This window comes from Cottoperca gobio, chromosome 12 (assembly GCF_900634415.1).
Source record: "Cottoperca gobio chromosome 12, fCotGob3.1, whole genome shotgun sequence".
In the NCBI taxonomy this organism is placed as follows: Eukaryota; Metazoa; Chordata; class Actinopteri; order Perciformes; family Bovichtidae; genus Cottoperca; species Cottoperca gobio.
This window is the reverse complement of record NC_041366.1, coordinates 3,450,933-3,475,932: the sequence shown is the minus strand read 5'-3', so window position 1 is coordinate 3,475,932 and position 25,000 is coordinate 3,450,933. Positions and strand designations below refer to the sequence as shown.

General features: G+C 38.8%; 1 protein-coding gene across 2 annotated transcripts in view; it reads right to left on the bottom strand.

The window, feature by feature from the left end:
• tcf4 (transcription factor 4) overlaps positions 1–25,000 on the bottom strand; it is a 121,231-nt gene that overhangs the window by 79,531 nt on the left and 16,700 nt on the right. Inside the window, exons 1-3 of one of the 2 annotated variants that reach the window (XM_029445533.1) lie at positions 17,127–17,510; positions 15,377–15,503; positions 13,664–13,713 (exon numbers count right to left, since the gene is read on the bottom strand). In XM_029445533.1, coding sequence (XP_029301393.1) covers positions 13,664–13,713; positions 15,377–15,485 — 159 coding nt within the window. In that variant the 5' untranslated portion in view covers positions 15,486–15,503; positions 17,127–17,510. Of the gene's footprint in view, positions 1–13,663; positions 13,714–15,376; positions 15,504–17,126; positions 17,511–25,000 lie in introns of those variants that run through there. The other variant, XM_029445534.1, reaches the window with a different exon arrangement.

The following is a 25,000-nucleotide window of genomic DNA, read 5'->3' as shown; positions in this document are numbered from 1 at the left end:
TGTGTATGTGTGTGTGTGTGCGATGTGTGTGTCATTTTCATCGCCTTGGAGCAAATCCGAGTGCCGCTCTCTGCTGCCTGTTACTGCAGCCAAATGTTTGAGCTCAGGAATGCACCAGGGAACTTTTACATCTGCAGCAGGCATTTGTGTGTGTGTGTGTGTGTGTGTGTGTGTGTGTGTGTGTGTGTGTGTGTGTGTGTGTGACTGTGAAAGAGAGAGAGGTCTTTGTAGAAGCCAAATGTCCTCACAAGGACAGACATGCAGCGAACATCTTCAGGCTGAGGTCATGTCATTGACAAGAAACCCTTGAAGCGATGAGGCAGTTGTGGAAGTGGAAGAAAGTCCTGTTTTAAAGCAGAGGTCACATGATTGTTTCCGCAACTAACTAACTAACTTGGCAAGTGCCAGGGACGTGTCCAGATCGCTTCATTAGGGGGGCCTGTGGTAGTGGAGAAGGGGTTTAAGTATCATTTATTCAAATTCTTGCCTCACTAGCTATGACAGCTAACGAGCAGTAAGACATTAGTGCACCATGATAAGCTAAAAGAGTCATCTTGAATAACATTAGCGAGCTAAAATAGCAATCCACTTAAGCTACATACACTTGTGGGGAATGAGTTTGTCAACCCTTTTCAAATTATTTTTGCCAAGTGAGCGATATCATAACTATTAGAACATCACTGTATCTGTGACTTGGACTTACAACTGTGCTTGTACCATTGTTCCAACAGCCCATTATTCTCAAAACCCCAATAGTCTGAAAAACGTCCCGTTGGACCTAAAGCCCATTTTTAAGACAGCCCGTTATCCTGAAAACAAACACCAATTGCTCCGAAAATACACACTCTCCCTACAACAAACAGAAGCACATGGCTAATTATTATGCAGAATGAGTTGCCTCTGATCGGCTCACTCTCATGTTTTTACCCTAACCCTAACCAATCTCATGCCTAAACCCAACCAACAAAGGCCATGAGTACTGCCAATCAGAGGCAGAGTAAGGCAGGTCATGCCTTCGCCACAATAGGAACACAATTGTAAAGGTCCAAAGTTGTCACTGTGCATAATTATTAACCTTGCTTGTGTTAGTTGCAGGCCGAATTTGTATTTTCGGAGGAAATAACTGGAGTCCAAAACCAGTCAAAAGGGCAAAAATAGCTAGCATAACATTAGCAAAGCAGAACACAATGCTAACAGTGTTAGCAGGGCTATGCTACCACAAGGCTAATTATTAGCTATCACACAATTATCACTGTTGGTGTTCAGCAACATGTAGTCCTTGTCCTATCAGTCTTTCAGTAACTACAAACGTGAGACTAGTGGAATACTTGTAAATGGAAATAAAAAGATATAGAAGTATAATAATTACATAAAACATTTGACCTTCTCTGCTGTTGTTTGTTCAAATCTAAATATGTATAATTTAAGCAACTTTGAATATAAACTTTTGTAAGAATTGTAAGTCATCCTAAATAAATGGACAAGTTGGACAATGGCACAAACATGTGCATGTACACACTCATACACATTAACAAGTGCCTTGTAATTCAATTAGTAAGTTTCCCATCTGACACAAAATGGCCGTTGGACAATGGCACCATTGAAAACTCAAGTTTCTGAATCCATTATTGTTTCATACAATGCATATGACTCTTATACGAGCACTTACCAACAAGTTGTAAAAAGTGAAATCAGTTTTCATTCTAATTATTATCTATTTAAATAGGCTATAATAAAATAATAATATTGTGCCATTTGTTAAAGTCCTAATCCGTACTTTTACTAATTAAACAAGCATACAAAACAAAACTATGCATGTCAAGCTGCATTTGAATGCTCTCTGTCTCCCCCCTCCCCCCCCCCTGTAGCCTCTTTCTCATCTTCTGCCAAAGCCCGGTACAACACCTGCTAATTTGAGCAACATTTTAACACACACACACACACACACACAACACGACACAACAGTGTAATAACACACAGAGTAAACATTACTTCGTTTTCTCTTCTGATTTCTTTTCTTTTTGCTGTTAAAGGTATGTTCACATCCATCACTTAAATACTAATAATATACTATAATATACACTATGTTTTCACTCATCGGAGAGTCCACAAAATGTTGATTTTCCGTGAATAACTCAAAACAAAAGCATACAGAAGTCATCGTTATGTCATCATTCACATTTTGGGTTGAGTGTCATCTTCAGTGTGCGCGGAGTAGAAACAGTTAACAGACAGCAGTAGCTGACTGGAAGGGTCTGTGGCTCCTCTGTGCTACCTGGGGCCGCCTGAAGGGGCCAGTATGGCTCACCAAACCTCTTCCCTGTTACCCCCCCCCCCCCCTCCTCCACCCGTGGCCCACCGGGGACCGCCGGCTCTCCTACTGTGCCTTCTGCAAGACCTGGCTTAATTTAATTAACGCTGTCGACTTTAAACAAAACCACATCTGAGCCGAGGAGAGAGAGAGAGAGAGAGAGAGAGAGAGAGAGAGAGGAGAGGAGAGAGAGAGGGAGAGAGAGAGAGAGAGAGAGAGAGAGAGGTGGGGGGGGATAGGGGGGGGGCAAGAAATAGCTGGAGATGGGAGCAGATCGCCCCGGTCAGATCGCTGACAGGATTTAATCGGTTCAGGGTTTGAAAATACTTTCGGGTCTCGTTTAACAAACAAAAAGACTTCCTTCCTTCTTTAAGTGACTAATAGCAAAGGAAACGCAGGTCTGCTTCTCTCAGCCTGCTGCTGTTAGGGAGCTGAAGATGACACTTCACAGTCTGGATCCTCTAGATTAAAACTAAAATACTAAATGATGAGCTTCAGGTAAAAGTGTGATTTTATGGTTGTTTTGCATTTTGAAATGAAGTTTGTCATCACTGCAGTTTAGTCTTTGTACAACAAGTTGCCTTCTCTGTGCTTAGAGATGACCAATGCTTTGCAGGGATGAAATATTATGTTGAGGATGAAATGAATAGAACATGTTGTACATTTAGTTTCAGGATGTTTTGTGAAGTAACTTAAGAAGCATTTAAGCCTGACATTATGAGTGTGTTAGAGGAAATACATTATTAACTTCTGCTGGAAATGTATTATTGATAAGCAACGTGGGGAGCTTAAGATCTTATTTTATATAAGACTTTCCTACACTTTGTACATGTCACAGATTCAGTTGATTTACATGTGTAACATTATAACAGTATGTAACATTGGTATGTGCCATTCTGGAAATGAAGTCACATAATCATCCTGGACAAAATTGTGGAATTTCACAAACCAGATCCTCCCCAAACATTTAGTGATGAATCATTTATTTTCTTAATTCTTCTATAATAAAAGTAAAGGGATGCAGAATTAAGAGTTTTAATATATTGAACTAATAACAACATAAGCTTTATTTATTTCATGTGAAAGGTTGAAGTTTACAATAATAAAGAATAATAAAAAAGCATATTTAAATGTATTGGGAAATATTATTGATAATAACATACAGCATAAATAATAATAATAATAATAATAATAATAATAATAATAATAATAATAATAATAATAATAATAATAATAATAATATTTAGAAATAAACATTTGATGGGATTTATTCTATTGTTTTGGATTAAGCATTATCAGGTTCAATTTATAATCAAGTTCCAATCTATATATATTTTAGATAAACTACAAACTCTGAACCACAAGAAGATCTCGACATTATTACAACATTCAAAAGAATGACTGTTAAATCATCAATAACAGATTATTATTAATCCTGCATTAGCAGGTTTCAATTTATTAAAGTTGGAAATATTAAGATATGAAATAAAACTTTTTCTTCATGTTTTAAATGTGTCATGGGATTATTTCACATGTAATCATCTTCCTGTGTAAACCAATACAATCTGTCACATTCACAAGCCGGTTTAATGGCTGGACCGAGTCACACCGTCAGATAAAGTGTGTGTGTGTGTGTGTGTGGAATTGGGAAAAAAAAGCATTTAACGGAATACAAATCAACATTAAACGCGCTAATGCTAACACATTTATCATTTTATTTCTATTTCCTTTAATAGCTTCCTTTTTTTTTTGACGGTTTCATTATATCCATTGTTGGAGATGATGTAGATGTAGATATATATATGTGTGTGTGTGTGTTTAGTTGTTTTTTCACTCAGCATTAGCAAAGCTCTGAAGACTAGCTGGAGACTCAGCCTGAACAACAAATTAACCAAAACAATCATATCTAAAGGAAAAAAAATACTGTTATCCTCCCAACACCAACAAAGAAAAACAACAGCGAGACGGCACTCTGCAACCTGCTAATGTTAGCAACTGATGCCTAATTTCCTTTTGATTACAAAGACATCCCACGCTCTCCTCTCAAGTGACGTTTAATTGTTTCTCAAAGTAAATCATCAACTCAGCAAACTAAATCTGACAAACAACAATAACAAACTTGCAGCGCAGGGAGACGGGAAGGAAGGGGAGAAGAAAAAAAAGAAATGAATTAATTAAAAGAGAAAGAGCCATCGCCTGCAGTGGATGTGAAACAGAGATGAAAGAAAACAGACCAGACCTTGAATGAAGTGTGGTCACAAGCAAGGAAAACAATTTCAGTTTTAGTTTAATCATCCTAAAATGGCCCTCAAACAGGTTCTACATTCATCAGACAAAGTGGAAATGAAATAAAGCAGAGAAATCAGTGTGTCCATGTTCCTTATGTTAGACATACAAACACGAAACACTGATTAAAGAGATTAAAACATCATAAATATCAAGCGCAGTGTGATTGAAGGCTCCTAATGTGAAAAAAACCTCTACACATATAAGACAAAAATGTCACCTTAAGATCAAATTAAGTCATCAGAGTGAGTCTTTCAGCTTCATAGGAGGCTGTGAAATACCACTGAAAACAAGTGTAGAGACTGAAATGACACGAACAATCTCTCAATTCAGAAGAAAAAGTCCAATCTTCCAAAGGAAAACCAAACTCAGAAAGGTAAAAATATTGAGCCACAAACTACAGATAAACATTTTTAATTCAAATGTTTTTTTGTCACTAATGTCATCAGAGTTTCATTTGTGTGTTTTACAGACAAAAGACGTAGAAGCAGAGACGTGCTGATCTAGTGAGCTAATGTGTTCCTGCCCCTAGTGGCCACAAACTGATTACTGCAGCTTTAACACGACTAAAGTGTCGTTAAGGCCTTGTCCACACGTAAACAGTTTAAATGTAGCTAGCTATTCTACGTGTATTGGCCTTTTGTCCACTCCCTAACTGCATTTTAGGTCACTGAAAACAGACCTTTTGTAAAACTCCATCCAGGATAAAGATTTCCAGAAACTCATTTTCAGTGTCGACGTGTAAATGTGTCTCTTTTGTTAAGCGTTACAAATGAGGCAACATTTGTGCAATGGCCGACGTAGACAAATACAGTTCTGGTTCCAACCTTGCTAACAGGACCTTTTACATGTTTACACATAAATGTACAGTTCCTCTTCCACTGTATTAGGGAACAGAAGCGCTACAGAGGTCACGACTACATTATGCAACACTCCCACGACACAGACCCCACTGCCAATAGCTGATTTTAGATAAGATGTGTGTGTGTGTGTGTGTGTGTGTGTGTGTGTGTGTGTGTGTGTGTGTGTGTGTGTGTGTGTGTGTGTGTGTGTGTGTGTGTGTGTGTGTGTTTGGCCCAATCTGCCAACTGGCCTTGACAGTGCTTCAAATATGTTTTTGTGTTTTCATCTGGACAGAGATTTCTGTGTAATTCCTTAGTAGTTTAATTACACACTGTAAGAAATTGGATACAAAATCTGCTGTTCTTATTTTGTGCCTGAAGGCATTCTTAAATGTAACCAAATGATGGTGGTATGAGCCTTCACCGGTCTCTTCTAGCCAAGTCAAGTGCGTATCTTTGTACTGCTAGTCACGTGTATAGGTTCATTGTCTGTGTTTTGCCTGCCAATGGTACTAACGGACATCTCCCTCAGCTGCAGCTCAGCGAGGAAACACTGGACTTGTTATCTGGGTAAACCTCATATTATCCTCTGCTGAACCTTTTTGTAGTGTTTGTAGATTTTGTCCTCCACTTACACTTACAGTGTATATGGACAGGAGGACTGAGGTGCAGGTGGCATGTGAGAGTTAAATAAAGATGGATTTGAAGAAAAAAACATCCTTTAAAATTCGGGTTGGGGGCTTGAATTATGTCAATGAGGGTCCTCATATTTTTGGATTAGAGGTGTCACAATATTGCAAAATTGAAAAACTGATATTTTAATTATACACATAATATCATGTAAATAATCCAGCACCTTTTAAATAATTTGTGTTTCTTTCCATTCTGGCTTGGTCTTCTTCCCCCAACGCCACACACACTGCTAAGAGTCATTCCTCCGGCAAAAAAGAGACAAAACCAAGTTAAAGATCCATTTGACTGATAGGCGGATATGTTGCGTGTGTGTTTATGTGTGTGTGTGTGTGTGTGTGTGTGTGTGTGTGTGTGTGTGTGTGTGTGTGTGTGTGTGTGTGTGGTTCTAGGGCAACACGCAGAGGCCAAAAACAAAAGTTCCCTTTGTGAGAAAACCAGCCATGGGTAAACAGCATGCACAAGCACTAACGCACGCACACACACGCACGCGCGCACACTCAAACACACACACACACACACACACACACACACACACACACACACACACACACACACACACAAACACACACACACACACACACACACACACACTTACATTACAGGCATTCCTCTGTGAAGCTGTGTTTGCACAGAGCAGGTGCAGGCTGGGCAGAGAGAGAGAGTGTGTGTGTGTGTGCGTGTGTGTGTGTGTGTGTGTGTATGTGTGTGTTATTTCATGTCTTCAGGTACATTCAGTATAAAAACATCACAGAGTTTTCATCATCATCATTCAAATAAATGAGAAAACATTACTTAATATATTTGACCATTTCTACTGTTGTGTGTTTTATTCCTTCTTTTTCTAATTGTCCTTTTTAAATTTAAATTTATATACATTATATATTTCTGTTATAAATCTGTTCCTCTGCAGACTTCAGATCCTGATACATTTCATAGCACAAATCCAGTGAAATGTCACCAAATAAATAGTAAATACTTATTTGACTGTATTAAAAGGAGACAAAGCTCAGATTGTGTGTTGGGTTTAGTAACTCTCTGCTATTATGTCCAACAAAACACACGTCTGTATTTTAAAATAAAAAACAAACCTTACTTCAACTGTGACAAACTCTGTTCAACAAATGACAGACATAATATCATTTATTAAATACATACAAATTAAAAAAGAGTGCTTCCAAATGACTAAAATCTGCAATGATACATTTTATAAAATGTATTTATATTATAGTTTTACAGTACATTTACATGTTCAAAGCACTTCACTTTAAAGGGTTTTAAAATGTATTTTACATTATATCCTGTGTAAATGTAAGTGATAGATTTTGTATTAATGCGACCCCTCTGAGACTTTATTTAGAATATCTAAAATAATACCACTGTTAATATTTATATTAAAATCAGGAGGCGTTGAATGGAGCAGAGGAATTTTATATTTAATGGTTATTAGCATCAGCAACAGTATATAACTACATTTAAAATATCAAATAAGTAATAAGATTCAGCCCCACTGATGTTTGACTTATACACATACGTGTGGACATGGATTATATAGACTCAAACCAAAACTTAAAATATACACCTATTACTAAATCAAAGAAATGCTTACATTGAAAAATTAAAGAATATCATTTTCTGCACAAAAGACGAGGACAAAGAGCTCCATCAGCTGCTGAGGGCAGGAATGAAAACACATTTTAGCTTCATCGTCATCGCGATTTGGAAGCAGGTTTGGAGGCTGGACCATGCACAAAAAAAAAAGATAATAATAATATTTCAGCAGAAGAGCGGGAGTCTGTGAACAAATGCAAACTCTTTATGGGACTGATCTGAGCAGCTGACAGGGTTTCAGGTTAAATCCCTAACAATTCATTTCATATGTCTCTTTCTTCTACAGCTTTGAGTCTGCTACAAAAAAGAAAATCTACGTCATTGCAGGATTGATGCCTCACAACCATTATCAGACCGCTGCCACTCTTTGCAGTACTCTTATACTGTATCATTAATATAGAAAAGGTTCAGAGAAAGTGTTTCTGTTGCAGAGATCAGACCTGGTCTCCTAAAACACACATTCCCATGCAACAAAACCCGGATAACGTTAGCTTTACACGTACCACAAAATCATTTGTGAGTTAAGTCCGTGGATGTAGGAAGAATGTCGGGGAGGATGGATGACTCAAACAAACACCGGGACACCTTTGTTGGTGACAAAGTCAACGTTGACTTTGTCACCAACAAAGGTGTCCCGGTGTTTGTTCGAGTTTGTTTGAAGTTACGAACGTACATTTTATAAACATGCTTATTCGAAGCTAAACCATGAATTTGTTTTTCTTTAAACATAACCAAGTGGATTTGTTGCGTGTTTGTTTGTTTTGTTTGAATTTACGATGTTGACCACGTGTTTAAAACTGCAACTTTAATATGGGAGAGAAAAACGTTTTCCTCGAAACGTGATTAAGAATGCAGTCTAACAGCATTTTGACAGGTGTGCAGGGAAAGAAGAACCATCTTTATTGGACACTCAGGGTCTAAGTAAAACAATAAAGTTTTCAACAAAATAAGCCTTTTTTATTGTCAGTCCTTTAAAATCATGTCGGAAGTGTTTCAGTGTTTTAGTCCTAAGCAAAGTTTAGAGGTAAAAACATTTGGAACTAAACCTAAAATTGAAATGTTTATGAAAAACAACACCTGTCATCAATCTGATGCTCTTTCAGAATAAAAGCTTATAGCTTACAGCAAGACCTTCACCCTGACACTGATTTATGACAAGACATAAGCTGCTATTCAAAGACATTTAACACAAACATGGATCACATTTACAACATTTAAGAGGTAAACCTAAAAAAAGCAGTCAGTTTCTGCTTTCTGGCACAACTCGTGCCAACAGGCAAGCAGAAAGTGCCTCTGAATTTATTTTCCAGCAGTCAAACCACCTCTCCATTTCACAGGCAGCAAGTCCTCTCCTCACTCCTGTTCTCTTGATGTGAACGGGAGGAAGCGGGCAGGATTACTCACATCACAGGGGGGGAAACAGAGAGGGTTAGAGTGGAGAGAGGAGACGGCTCAGAGCGCCGCAGACATGAAGGCAATGCAAGTCGATCCAAAAGCTGGATCACATGACTGTCGCCACAAGACGTGTCGGTTAGTTGGTCAGACGTTAGTGTGACGATCTTGTGTCTCACACAAGTCATAGGGAGGTGGTCGAGGGGTTACTAGACATACAGTTAGGGTTAACATCCCGTGTCCAACCTGTGGTGACACGTTTAGGCCACTAAACAGGTCTTTTCCTAGCTAGTGGTTAATAAACCACTAGCTATAAGCTCAACGTGCATCTTCTCACCACCCCGGTTCATTTGTATCCAATCGTACTTTGTATTCTATGACTCTAAAATTAGCTTCACATTATGTCTGAACACACCTTAAGGCAGAGTCCTGCACCGGGTTGGGTACCCGACGGCTAACGGGCAGAAAAGTTGTGTAACGCGTAAAAAGTGCATTTATATAAATCCACGGGTACAGGTATAAAAGCCAGTGAAAGAGATTGTTCCTCAGCTGGATTTGTGATTCAAGAACAGAGAACCACGGTGGCAAATGGGAAATGTTAACCTATCCAACCAGATGATTAAAATGGTCATATTTTGAAGAAAATGGTCATAATCACGAGAACAAAGTGACAAAACGATAGCCTTGACGTGCGAGTCCATGGATGTGTAAAGACAGTGCGTGAGAGTCACGTTCATCAACATCATAGGAGGTCCAGTGAGAAGAGAAGTGTGAACACAGATGTAGGATCCATGTTTTGTTATCCGGACATGAATGAAAACAAGGCCGCGCAGACTAAACCCAACTACTGTTTGTAAGCATCACATTATGGCACTTTTAGCATTATTAATCGTACAGTGGACAAAATTATCGTACAAATGTGATAATTAGCATACACCTGGTTGGAGGAAACCAAGTTTAAACCAGAGTAGAAATTAAGCACATTATAATTAGTGACTGTGTAGCAGCATGTACCGGGTCGGTCAGTCCTCAGTTCCGGTACTGAGCTTTGCGGATGAGGGTTTGCATAGCTGGGTCCATGCAGTGGTGTAAGGCTCTCTACACATGATCAGCAGGATGGTGTACGGGTTGTGCTCACCGACAGGGAAGGGGAAAATTGTTGATTTAAGTGACCAATGAACACAAGGTCCAAGGAAATTTGAAAAAGTAAAAACCTGGCAAAGCTTGTCTGTAAGTTATGTATTAATGTTTAACACAACAAAAGAAAACAGATGACCAGGAAGAGTTTTCATGCATAAGAACTTTGGTGTATTTGTTTGTCCATCACGGGTCAGGTTACTTCCATCTCATGGCCAACAAACCCATTCCCAGAGAAAGAACATTCATGTTCATTTCAAAACCTAAACCTAACCACGTGACTTAATGGGAAACAAACCTTAATCATAGCTTCATAAAACATGTATTCTTTAAGTTAGAACTGTTTTGGAAAGACAGACCAATGATGTGGTCCATGCCGACAGGGGTGTCGATTCAGAAAACACTTCAACATGTCGTTCTAGAGGACATGGACAAACAACGTATTTTGTCGTTTCATTTTAGTTTTTAATTTTTTACCATAATATTACAAATAAGGGTTAGGGGAAAATGATTCATGTCTTCTGACAAATTCTGAATCGATTCACAACTTCCAAACATTTATTTAAAACAAATATAAAATTCTTCCTACAAACAAAAATCCAACATATTGATGTTAAAGTTGTATCAATAATTATTCTGTCATTTGTTGAAAATGTTATTTTGTGTACAATTTATTTTTGAAATTGAAATTTGAAATAAAGCCTTAGTCTACCGATTGTATTTATTTAACAAGCAGCATTTTTTATTTTTTGTAAAACTTGAACTTGTTATTATTAAAGTATTAAAGTAGAAATACTAAAAACCTTTTTTATTAAAAAGCGTTAAATAAATAAAATCAATATTTTGTCTTAGGTTTGCCTATGAGTATTTACTTTATTGCAATGGCCATAAATTGCCACCACACATTTATTAATGCACTGTGGACTGAAGTAGATCCAGAAATCAGTGTCACTTTGTACTGAATCCAGAATCTATTTTCATTTGGAATTGTTTTGAATCAAATCGTGAACCCAAGAAACCAAATCGAATTGAATAATGAAAAAAACAAAAGATTAACATCCTTAATTACAAATAATTCCATAAACGTATACTTAGTTAATTTCTAGTTCTGGAATGTATATTATTGTGGTATTATTCATATTAAAATGAAGCAACAGTCCCTTGTTTGACATCATGTCTCCCTCCTCTACAGGAAACGTCTCATCCGTCCACTTTACACAAAAGATGAAAACAACACCAACCACTCGAACAAACCACGCTTCTTCTCTGCTTTAAAAAAAAAGAAGACCTTTCCTCTCCTCTCCTTTCCTCCGTCCTCCCCACTCCTCCCACCACCTCCCCCTCCATCCCCAGGCTGATGCAGACACAGAGAGGCGGAGGAAAGAGAGGAGGATGCAGAGACAAAGCGGGCCAAGGCCACAGAAAGGCGGACTCCTGCCGAGCCAAAGAGGCTGCTGACACGGCGTACATTCAGCCATCGTTAACTGGCGATTAATGAGGTCAGCAACAGAAAAAAAACTTTAAAAGGCTAAATTAGAAATGAATCCAGAGAGCACTACACATTATTTTCATTATTAGTTTCATCAGGAGGGCATATCCACATCCTCTACCTGGTCATTTTGTGTAAGTCGCCGACACAAAATATATTTTCAATTCGCATTTAAAAAAAGCTGAATAGCAGCAAATCACCACCTATGGACTTCTTCATTGATGACAAAAATATATTTGACAAAATCTTCATCAAGTAACCGATCGATTGACTAATTTCAGCAAACAACAAACCAAAATAGAGGTTGTAGATAAAAGTCATAAAACTCAACTAAGTCCTTTTCCACACAAAGAATGTAAAAACACAAACTGGAACACAACAACAAAAGCGTATAGCTCTGAAACAGTTTGACATTACAACAAACTACAACCTGCAGGTGAAGCAGCAGACAAGTGGAACACCAAAAGGTAAAACAGAAGATGGAAGAAAATAAAACAAGTGAAATATGTGAAGCATCAGCGAGCGTTCTGCTGCCTGGTCTCCTTCTGATTCAGACAGCAGCCGAGCTCCGGGCCTCAGAACAACAGCTGGGGTCAATACACGGCGCTCTCGAGGAAGCACAAACACTGACGCTATAGTGATGTTTCCTAATCGTACATTTTCTGTTGGATTATGCACACAGACAGAATATGCTTTACAGAAATGTATCTTGATTCATGGACGATCTGTTTAGGGCTCAAACTATTAGTTTGATGAATCATTCAGTCAAATGTCAGAAAAAAACATGTCCACCATCATGTCTCTTTCTCAGCTAATTCCAGCAACACATTGCTTTATGTCTTCATATTTAGCATGTTTAAGCAGTATATAAAGATGTAGTAAATGGTTTATAATGGTAGTATAATATATCATATAATGGTAGGCAGATGTAATTTATTAACTCATTTGTTAAAAAATACAAGTCCTCCTGTGGGCTCCCATAAGTGGAGGCTGTTGTATATAAAAAGAAAATACAGAATTAAAATATACAAAATCACCGTTTTAAATACTTAAATTGGGGAACATGAAGAAAACAATGTGGGCATTTAGATTGTGTTTTAACTAACAATACCCCATTTCTTTATTTGAAGAGTATTATTTAGTTAGTATTAGTATCTATTCTAGAAGGAAACTCTTTCAGCTGATTTCTAAAAACAGGAACTGACAACAAAAAGCCAACAGCTGTTTGTGTCCAGCTCCGACAGCAGGACCAGCTTCATCTCCACAAATTCATGAAACCTGGCAACGTGTGCAGCTTTTCTTCTTCTAAAACTCTATGTTTTTCAGGACTTCTGTGCTTTCAAAACTGCTAAAAAACAAAAAACAAACTCAAAACAACAGCGGAGCAGATCGACCGCTGAGAGTCTCTGTCCAAAATGCCACATAGATCCAACCTAATGTCTGATAAATGAATCAACAAATGAATCAATAAGATGTCAACCAAGCACTTTAAACCAACACTGCTAATGTCATTCTGTGTATATTTTATTTCCTTTTGTAGTAAATTGTATTAGCTTTGTGCTCATTTAGAAAAGAAGAAGCGTTCATACAACTGCATTTCTTTAGATTTAGAACAAAAGGTGTCTTTTTTTGTTTTATTCTTTCTTGAAATTCTTCCAGTTGATTGCCCCAAAAATAGGAGCCGACAACAAAAAGCCGACAGCTGTCTGTGTCCAGCTCGGCTCCGACATCATCTTCACCTCGACAAATTCACAGAACCTGGCAATGTGTGCAGCTTTTTCACAACTGCTACAAAACCAGCTCAGCGATTCCAAACATGCAGGAACATCAGCAGCCTTTTCTTCAGACGCACACTTGAAGCAGCGATAGTTCCGCAGAAATAATAAAATGCATGTTATCACTTACTGAGGACGGCAAGCCGGGAGGAACCTTCCGCACTTTTTTTGGGTGAACCTCTGAAAGAGAAAAAAAGGCAACAAAACAATGCATGAGGGTTTAACAGGCCAAGAGGCTTTTATTTCTCTTTAAGGGAGTCGCTGGTTTGATTTGTTTGAATTTAATCATCGATCACCCGGAGAGGAAAGAGCAAGGCCACATTTCCCACTGCCGTCGATATATTTACAAAGAAAGCTTTCACTGCAAACATGCGCGACACAATAAAATGCAGAAAATAAAAAAGACGCAATACAAAAAGGACGGGTTGACTTTTTTCTTCTTGGTTTGATAAAAGGAAGGAGGGCAGCTTTTGACATGTTTATATTATTTTTCAGGGTTCCTCTCAAGGGGAGCGAGGGAGCAGTCTATTAACTGGGAAGGTGAGACTTTGATGGAAAAATGAAAGGGTGTTTATTTTTTGGGAAATTGGCCAAGTGTGTGTGTGTCCTCCCAAGGATAACGCTACCAAGGCTAAACAATGGCCACTATTGTGCTGCTTTCTAAAAGACTTCCCTGTATTATTAGTTTTTTTGCTTAAAGTCCCCTTTTCAAAACACAGACACGGACACACAGTCACAATGCTCGGCCTTCTAAAAAAGAAAACTGGGATCAGTTCAGGTTAGAATTTTCACAAAGGTTCCTGAAATTCTTTTTTTTTGCATAGAAGTGTAAATGAAGGCAGATGATTATCTAAGTTAATCAACATAATGCTTTATTTCTTCACTCTCGTAATGAGAATACTGAGAATATATAATGAGATTCAGGCCTAACACTTAAAAAAGTAAAATGTTAGAATTTTACAGGCACTGTTCTTACAGCTCATAATCTGGGATATTAATCATGTGGTAGGGGTGTAGTTTACTTTGTGATAGGAATGTGTATGAATCAAAGGTGTGGGCATCGTCAGTATAGTTATTGTTGTTATTATCAAGAAAATGGTACTTGATCACGAAAACTTCTTCCAAAATCTTTGAATTCTTGAAAGACTTAAAAATTACTTTTGTTATTATTTGTCCATTTTAAAAAGAAATGTGTTTATATTTGTCCGTAAAGCGAGTGAAATAATCTTACAACCTTAACACCACAAGCTCCCAGTACAAACTGTGTGTTTCAATTCTTTACTCCAGACACACTTTGGGGGCGTGGGGGCTGTTGATATGCTGATATGAGATTTCTAAAACTAATATATTTAATGTATTTCTATTATGTAAACCTAAGGCAGTCTGTTATAACAGCCCTCTAAAAGATCCTACAAAAATATAATAATTTCATTAACTTTATTGGAGTTTTGAATTTTGGAGGCTTTATTGGTAATATTGATGTACTGTGTTGGATGTTTCTAATATTTTGTCCACACAAAAATATTATCCACATGAAGGGAGGATTTTTTGCAAGACTCTTGTATTAGACTGCATTCAATTCAAAAATATTTTATGTATTGTATGTTTAAAATGTATAATCAATTATGTCTCCCTCCATGCTCTTAAATAAAAAAAACTATTAAAGAAACAATATTCACATTGATGATGTCATGAGAATTTTTGAAAGTAAAAATGGGATCCCGGCCAGAATATATTCAGAAAGCTCTTCCTCTCATTGGACATTTTGTAATAGAGAAAGCAGCTTAATGAGTTCATTTGAATGTCACCGTATGTATACTGTCTGTATAATGTGTCGTCTCACCCATGGCGTCCATAGGCAGCGTTCTCCTCCGCGGGTTGGAGCCATAGTGCTGGTAGTACTGACCGGCAGGCTTGGTGGGCGATGTTGCGCCGGGACTCCCCAAACCCATCTCGCCACCTAATATGGACTGGTCGAGAGACAGAGACAGAGACAGAGAGAGAGAGAGAGTGTTAATCATGTGACCTTGTAACTCAAAGAGCAGGAAGGAAGCAAGGAAATTCATTTAATATCACCTGACATCTTTCAAAAATAGCATTTTTAATAGCAAATGAGACCAAGATGATTTTACAGTGTGTTGAAGTCCAGCATGTTGGAATTTCTCGAAGTGTGTAATGTTGCGGCCCATTGGAATGTTGTCAGCAGTGTTGTGTGGAAAGTCTGACAAATATAAAACAAGCCAAACTCTGACAATGAAATATTGATCACTGGAATGTTACTAAGGCTTGAAGATACGTGTTAAAACGTTTAGCACTGCTCGCATGTTGAGCTAAAAAAGTGAATGGAAGCCAACATGTTGAGGACAATTTGGGATGTTGGATGCGACAGGAATGTTGAAGAGAGAATTATGGAACACTGGAATGTTGATCACAATTGGAATGTTGACAAAGACTTGAATGCTGCTGCTCAGAATGTTCAGCACAGCTGTCATTGTTGAGCTCATCTATGGTGGTCTGCAAAGACAGTTGGAGAGCGCAGACCTCCACCAAGGCTGTTTCCATATGTGAATAATAATGCCTGTATTCCACCAAGTTTCATGAAAATTGGGCCATAATTATTTTTTGTAATCCTGCTGAAAAACAAACCAAAGACATTATTTCCTTGGCAGAGGTAATTATATTTAATGTAACTGGAGAATGTCGGGTGAATGATCTGGGATACTTGTCAGGATGCTGAACACAGTGTATGTTAGTAATGTTGCAGAATGTCAGATTGTTGATGAGAAATGTCAAATATCTGAAACATTGACTGACTCAGGTTTTTTGCAAAGGGCCAACATATCTGAAACGTAACTAAATATTATGATTTATCTACGATGAGTACAGCTATAACTGATTATTTTCAGCGTCGAATAATCTGTCGATTGTTGTCTCGATTAATCCATCAGTTGTTTGGTGTATAAAATGTCGACCAGTGTTGCTTAGAGCTCCAGATGACGTCCTCAAATGTCTTGTTTTGTCCAAAACTCAAATATATTCACATTTAAGAAGCTGGAATCAGAGAATTTTGAATAAAAAAAAAATAAAATTACTTAAACTTAAAATATTTGGCAATTAATTAAATGGTTGACAACTAATTGAATAATATTTGCAGATGTAGAGTATAAATATGGAAGTCCATGCCAATATTAGAGTAAAATGTAATAATTTAATCAAATTAAAATGGTATTTTCTGTGTGAGCAATGACAATAAAATGGAAAGATCAGATTTTCAATTTAATAGTTAAAGATGAACTGACACAATTAAAATTCTACTAAGAAATATTTTTTTTTCTGAAGCAAAAAGCATATAAAAATGGATAAACAGACAGACAGATAGACAGATAGATAGATATATAAATAGATAGAGATAGATAGAGATAAAAGAAAAAAAGATAGATTCAAGGTTCAAAATCAGAAAGACAAATGAATAAATAATAATAATTATTGGGTTTGATTTTGAAGCCGTCTAACTCCAGGAACAAAGCCTATCTCAAACACCTGACAGCGAGCCGATAACTATAAATGAAACTGTGGTATGTGATGGTATTTACCTCCGTGAGAGCGACCTCAAGCTTCTCAGCGTGGAGACGTTCATCTCACAGCTCAACAGTCTGAGAGCCTAACTTCTCCTCTCTGCTGCTTTTTCCCTCCTCTAACTGTGACTCTGTTTACGGCTCGAACTTAGCAAACCGCTCACACATTGTCCCGCTAATTAAGTTCAATGATTCGGCAGCAACAAGTGGCGTCTGGGCTGATTTGGAGAGAAGACAACGCAAGAATAAAGAGAGAAGGATGGAGGAGGGGGTCTTTTTTTTCTTTCTTTTTTTTTAAGAGGCACAAAAAGTTAGCGAGGAGGGAAGAGGTGAAAAGGAGCCTGCCAACCCCCCCTCCTCTTCCTTTAAATAGACTCCACCACTACTCCGTTAGAATGTAGATTTTTTTCCCAGCTTTCTCGTTAAGTAATTAGTGTGCAGTGTATTTAAAGCAGAGGGTGGAGGAGTGTGTTTGGTGGAGGGAGGTGGTGTTTTTTTGGGCTAATCTGAATTCTGATCAGCGCGTATGTCCTCTCTGTGGCTGAAAATAAGAGTTAGCTTGGCACTGCCGGGCCAAGGAAGGCTTTTCTCATGCTAAACAGGGCCTAAGTAGGCCAATTACAGGGCCAGCCTCGGTCTCAGAGCCATTCTCCGGCTTAAAACAAAAGGGCCCTTGTCTTAAATAAAGTCAGTCACACACACAGAGAGGCAGAGGGAGTCAGACACAAAGGCACACACACACAATAACACACCGATTCAGTCATCCTGTCCCTCTGTCCATGTGTGTTTCAGTGTGTTTGTGTGTGTGTGTGTGTGTGTGTGTGTGTGTGTGTGTGTGTGTGTGTGTGTGTGTGTGTCACGTCGAGGGTAAAAGGGGGTTCCCACTAAAACAAAAAGGGTCTCATTGATAGTGGCGCTTTTCTTTCTTTTCTGTTCTTTTCTTTGTTTTTTCTTCTCATACTCAAACATGGAGCCAGGCCGGGCAAGACCGGTCGCCCCAGCAACTAGACGAGTTTGAGGACAGACAAAATACCCGTCTGTCTGTCTGTTTGTCTGTCTGTCTCTCTCTACCTGCTTGCCTCGCTGTCTCCGTTCATTTCCCTTCATTACTCACTATCTGTTCAATACAATGTAGTTATTGTGAATACCGAGATTAAAGTGATTGTCAGATTGAGATGTTCAATTCCAGCAATTTGGTGTTTCACGAGAGACAGATTAGAAAAACAGTCTGAGACGTTTAGGACCATCTTACATTTCCCATAATGCACACAGACTCTTTTCCCTGCTGGTAAATGCATAAAACTTTAAAACTTCAATATACATTTATATATATAATTTAAAGTATTCACATTAACACCACTGCATGTTTCAGCCAGTGTGTTGCTGCTGTCATGGGAAATAGAGGGTTTCATCAGAACTCCACGTGCATAGCTCGGTCTGAGACGTACATTGGCGCAAGTTGAATACTAAGTTCATTTGACAGACTTTTGGAGAACTTAAAACTTTGACTGGCTGGTGGCTAAGGATCACTAACGTCATTAAGGTTGCTCCTCTGGGGACCATGAATATATGTACAAAATGTTACTGTATGACAATCCATCCAATACACATTTCACTAAAAAACAAAAATGTCAACTTGCTTGTGGCACAAGTTGAAAAGCCAGATGATCACTAAGGTCATTAGCATGTATCCTCTGGGGACCATGAACCCTCTGTATAACATTCCATGGCTATCCATCAACAGCTGTTGAGGTATTTCAGTCTACACCAAAGTGTTGGACTGACTGACACAAAGGCCACACCGCTATGGCTTAAATCTGATAGTGCTCTTTTCTGCTACGGCTGCAAAGCACTTCCTTTTGCAAACACTTAACATCCAATACACTTCTTAAAAAAGAGATCCGATTACACTGGACAGAGTGAGCAGACAGGCTCCTGGTGATATGATGTTAATGTGCTTCAAAAAACCCTCCCAACAGGATATTTGTTCAACCAATCAGCTAATTGATATGCAGGGACCGCTCTGCGTAGATCCACAGAGATACTTATATGCATCTTCATATATATATAATTCCAGCCTTACTCTGTAGTGATAATCATCAGGTTCACGCCTCCTCCTCCTGCTTCTGTTTTACTTTCTACATTATCTTGTATTCTCTCTGTCTCTATCTATCTCTGTGTCTCTGTCACACACACACACACACACACACACACACACACACACACACACACACACACACACACACACACACCACACACACACACACAATCAGAGGTCTGTTTCCCACAGAGCTGACTGGGCTTCGGTACCCAGCTGCTCGCAGAGACGATATTAACTAAGATAGATTACCAGAAGAGAGAGAGAGACAGGGAAAGAGGCACACACACACACACACACACACACACACACACACACACACACACACACACACACACACACAGAGAGAGAGAGAAAGGACAGAGAGGAGAGAGAGACAGAGAGAGAGAGAGAGCGAGAGAGACAGAGAGGAGAGAAACAGAGAGAGAGAAGACAGAATCAGAGCCATAAAGAGAGAGAGAGAAGATAGAGAGAGAGAGTTTAGAGAGAGAAGAGAGAGAGAGAGAGAGGAGAGAGAGAGAGAGAGAGAGACAGAGTAGAGGGAGGTAAAAAGGAGAAAGAGAAACCAGAAATAAACAGAACAGGAAAGGAAAGGGAGAGAGAACAGGAAGTCTGAGGAAGAGAGAGATGGCGGAGAGGAGAACACAACAGATACAAATGGAACATTTTGTAGAAAGACATAGAAGAGGGGACAGAGAGAGAAAGAGCAGAAAGCAAGAACGGAGACAGACATGAAAAGAACATTTTTATTTATAACTTTTATTTTACCAGGATAGGTCTCATTGAGATTAAAAATCTCTTTTTCAAGAGGCGTCCTGGCCAAGATAGGCAGCAGCGTAGTTACAGACAAAAAAAACATTAATTAAAACCTTTACAGACACAGCGGTCTGCTTCAATGTCTTTAAGAGACGCTTTAAGTCTGTTCAGAGAGACCAGCTCTGTACGGACCTTTGGGACAGTTAAAATATAATAATAATAATAATAATAATAATAAAATAGTTGTCAGGATGGATGGCTGACTGTGGGGCAGCACATAACTAACTCCTTCTCTTTGTGTATCGAGTAAACAAACAAGATATAACGTGTTAGTTAGTAAACATAAGATGCATTTATAGGTGTATTTTTCAACTTTGGACCGAGTTAGGCTAACTCCCCCAGCCTCCAGTATTCATGCTAAGCTAGGCTAAGCGCCTCCTGTCTCCTGTCTTAACACAGACGTCAGAGTTTTATCTTTGGTATCAGAATTTCCAAATGTTGAACTTTCCTTTCCTTTCATGATTCTCACTTTAAAATCAACCAAAGAGACGTTTCTTATAAACAGAACATCGTTGTTTTCTCTCTCCTCAATTTCTTCCTGTCCTGCTCAACCCTCTGTCCTCATGTGACATAAATAGCAAACACTCAGATGTCATCAATTTCTACAATCCCAACTATGAGAGTCAAAGAGAGAGAGAGAGAGAGAGAGAGAGAGAGAGAGAGAGAGAGGGAGAAGTCATTAATTACCAGGAAGTGCTGGCGAGGCAGCAGCGCACCTGTACGCCAGCTTCGCTCCAGCTGACACACACATATGTACACACATCCCGCACACTAACACACACTCCTGAGGGAGCGAGACCCTGAGGCTGCAACCAGAAACAGTAAAAACCAGCAGAGACAACGAATAAAAGTGGACTCATAGAGCCAGACGACTGCGAGCGCACATCAGACATCACACATTATACACATCCACGGCTACATCTAACATGTCAATTAATCATTTACTCTATTAAATGACAAAAATAGTGAAAAGAAAACTGTGACAAAAGTTCTCAGAGCCCAAGGTGAAGATGAGAGATTCCATTTGCAACAATATAAAACAGAGGAAAGCAGAACATGTTCATATTTTAAAAGCTCGAACCAGACAATGTCTTACTTTATTGACTTAATCATAGAAGTTCACTGATGATTACTTGTATGCTAATTGTTTGACTGATTCATTTATTAATTCATTAAATGACTAATCTTCTCCGCACTATACATATTCATTACATCTATGGGGAAATGATGCTGTTGTACACCAATAATATCATTCAACCAATCAATTAATACACCTTGATTTGTTTGTCTAGCCAATAATGGCCATTTGATGGCTGTATTATTTCTGAAAGCTTCACAACATCAAAAACTGTCCCCAGCTATTTTGACAAACGTATTTCTCACTGTGCAGCAGCAATGACACATCGTACAGACGCAAGTAATTGTGGACTTGGTCTATTAGCTTGTCTTCGAAACTTTCCGCCATTGTTGCTTCTGACCTGCATACTGACCTCTGACCCTGTCTCGTCACTATACTGCCCCTAATCCTGCCCCTACCATTCATGTGCGTATTACATCTTACATTAGCGTAGCATTCATTTCTGAGGATGTGCACATTCAACACTACAAACGGATGCAGGATACACGAGGCAGCCATGATGCGCACGTGACGCGTAGTCAAAAGCTAGTTTATCTCCAGTTCAAGGGTCTGGTGCCCTGGATTTCACAGGTAATCTGGCCATGACCATTTGTTTCAAAGGAGTGCAAGACTAACATATTTTGTATTTGCTTTTTTTATATATATATATATATATATATATATATATATATATATATATACATATATATATATATATATATATATATATATATATATATATATATACAGAATATATATATACCTTCTAAAACTGCAATGAAGACTGATGGTGCTACAGCACAATGGTGACATTATTCCATCTTTAAAGCTTGGGAAGGTAACAATGGAGAAGCCAGCAAGAGTAAACTTTAAATTATCCAACCAAAAAAACCCAGTTCTGTGTAAAAACATTTTTACCAATGAAAGTAGCTAGCAGCAGTAGCTCCAAAAGCCACTAAATCTCGCAGAAAGTCGTTCAAATTGGCAACACCGGAAGCCCGTTCCTTCAGACCTCCCTCATAAATCCACTAATCCGAAATTATCATTATGAACGTAAACAAAAATGTGGCTATTGTTAGCACTCACAGCTGTCAGGCTAGCAGTTTGTGGAAGACTGCGGTGACACGCAATGACTGCCGTCCAATCATTTCATTGGGCCAAATGAAATGATTGGACGCACTTTACAGTAGTAAAGAAGAAAGAAAAAGACAAGACGGTGATCCTGGAACAAAATATTATCAATAAGCTTTTTCAATGACGGAAAATGTATTTCTTTTGTGTGTTTTTTCATGCCATCTGCTGAATATGAAAGGATGAAGGGGCCTTTTATAAGGACATTAACTGCAGTATAAATGCATAAACGTGTTTGTCTTCCTTATGTCAGTGGTTGACTGCCTCATGGTGAGAGGGAGTGTTATTGTGTCGTTATGGGGAATCCAATAGTTTGGGGCATCTACTTCAAACATAACACTACAAAATGCAAAGAAACAAAGCAAAATGTTTTACAACTAAACCCTGAAATATTAAAGATGTATCACAATTACAGGTTCAGTTCCTTTGAGCAAGGCACTAACACTGCCAGGATTAAAGGTACAATTCCCTCTGGAGCAACAATTAGCTTTACATCGTTAACAAAGACTTTACCTGATTACCTGAGTACCTGACATCAAATAAAAGACTGAGACAGCCAATCATGTTGCAGAACCGCCATGACAACACAAACACACGAGGAAAACGGACAATATTATCAACGCATTGGAGTCTCTGGAACACCAGCTGCTGTGTGTGTGTGTATGTGTGTGTTTAGAATGATGTCAGAGCAAGAAAAACCTCAGGGACAGATAACAGCACACACACACACACACACACACACACACACACACACACACACGCACGCACACACACACACACACACACACACACATCTGCGGTAGCATTCCAAGCAGCAAGGGATCGACTTGCCAATGACAACTTCCTCCATCTTCTCACTGTTCCACACACACACACACACACACACACACACACACACACACACACACACACACACACACACACACACACACTTCACTCGAACACACATCCAGAAGGAGTTCAAAGCATTTCTCCTTAATTAGCGCTCAACGCTTGGCTTGACAAATAAATAGCGATCATTTAAGAACACTAAGAGAGGAATCAGACAGCACATTACACCTCACAATATCTGGCAGCTTCCTGCACGCAATTAGAACGAGGAGAGGAGGAGGGGGGTGAAGGATGAGGGGGGGAGACAGCAGTTTAGAGGGAGGAAACAGAGAAAGGTAGGAAGAATGGAAATGAGACTGGGGAGATAAGTATTTGGGCTACAAAGGAGGTTAGAAAGGGAGAAAAGAACATGGGGGGAGTAAGAGAGGAACGGAAAGGAGGGACGAGAGGGAAGGAAGGAGACAGTAGGTGGTAAGAGAGGATAAAAGGAAAAGTAGGAAATAAAACTGAAGAAATAATTGAAGTAGGGTGGTTAAACAGGAAAGAAGAGACAGAGGGAATAGAAGGACAGATGACAGGCACAGAAAGAGGAAAGAAAAGCAGGCGGTATAGTAATGCTGATAAAGAAGGGAGAGGGGAAGAAGGGAGGAAGGGTGAAAGTTTGGAAGAAGAAACAAACGAAATTGGAAAGAAGACAATGACAAAAAGAGGGAGGAAGGGAAGGAAGGAAGAAAATAGGTAGGGTGAAAAGTAAAACTGTAGGAGACAGCGGTAGGTGGGGGAAGAAGGACAGAAGTGCAAAAAGAAGACAATACACTAGGAAAGGAAGAAAGGGAAAAAGAGAAGGAGGGGAAGGTAGAGACACATGAAGAGAGAAGCAGGGATGAAAGGAAATGGACACAGAAGGATACAGAAGCTAATAAGGGAGGGAAGGAAGGAAGGAAGGAAAGGTAGAAAATACGGAAGTAGAAAGGAAGAGTCTAGTAAGAGGAAAAGGAAAGAGGCAGGAGGAGGAGTGAGGAAGAGAAGGAGGAGGGAGAAAGTAAAACGGAAGGATAACGGGAGGGAGAGAAGAGGGGATCAATGGAAGAGGGAAACAATAGGTTGAAACAGAGACATTGGGAAGAAGGGAAACGGAAGAAGGGAAGGGGGATCATCAGGGAAGAATGGGGGGGACAGGAAGTGAATCAATGATAGATGGATAGACATATTTATATTTAGAGATGAAAAGAGAGATGAAAAGAGAATGAGAAATAGGCTTTCCTGCAGTGCCATCTTGAACTGATCACTTCCATCAGTCCCAGCTGCCTTCACTTTGTAGTAGTGGAGACATTGTAGTCATTAGAACCAGGAACAAACACATACAGGAGGTTAGAAATAAATCTTATAGAAATCTTATTTTTGAGCAGCCAAAACCAAAACAAACACATCGGTTGTTGTTTTGGTTGACCCTTTCTGCTCTCGTAAGACTAGCTTTTGGCTGGAGATGTTTTCCAAGAAAAAGCTCTAAAAGGCCACTACACACTACCTGCTCAGGAGCAATTAATACAATATGTTGGTCCATTAAGAGGATATTAAGGCCTAATAATGCATTGACAAATAAACGCTGCAGCCCCTGTGACGTCCAATAGAATCTCAGAAAGGCAGTACCTTTTTTCCACAACCATTGAGAAAATAAGGGATTACAAATGTATGTGAATCTTCACCTTTTTGTCTTGCAAACTTCAAATCAGGGAAAAGAGCACAAATACATAAATAACCATAAATGTTCAAACTTTTTCATAAATGTTGCATTCTAACTTGTCTAACCCTGTCACACAAAAGGTGGTTAAGAAAAAAGGTTTTCAGGATCTTAAAGGGACAGTTTGGATTTTTTGTAGAGGGGTTGTATGAGGTTAC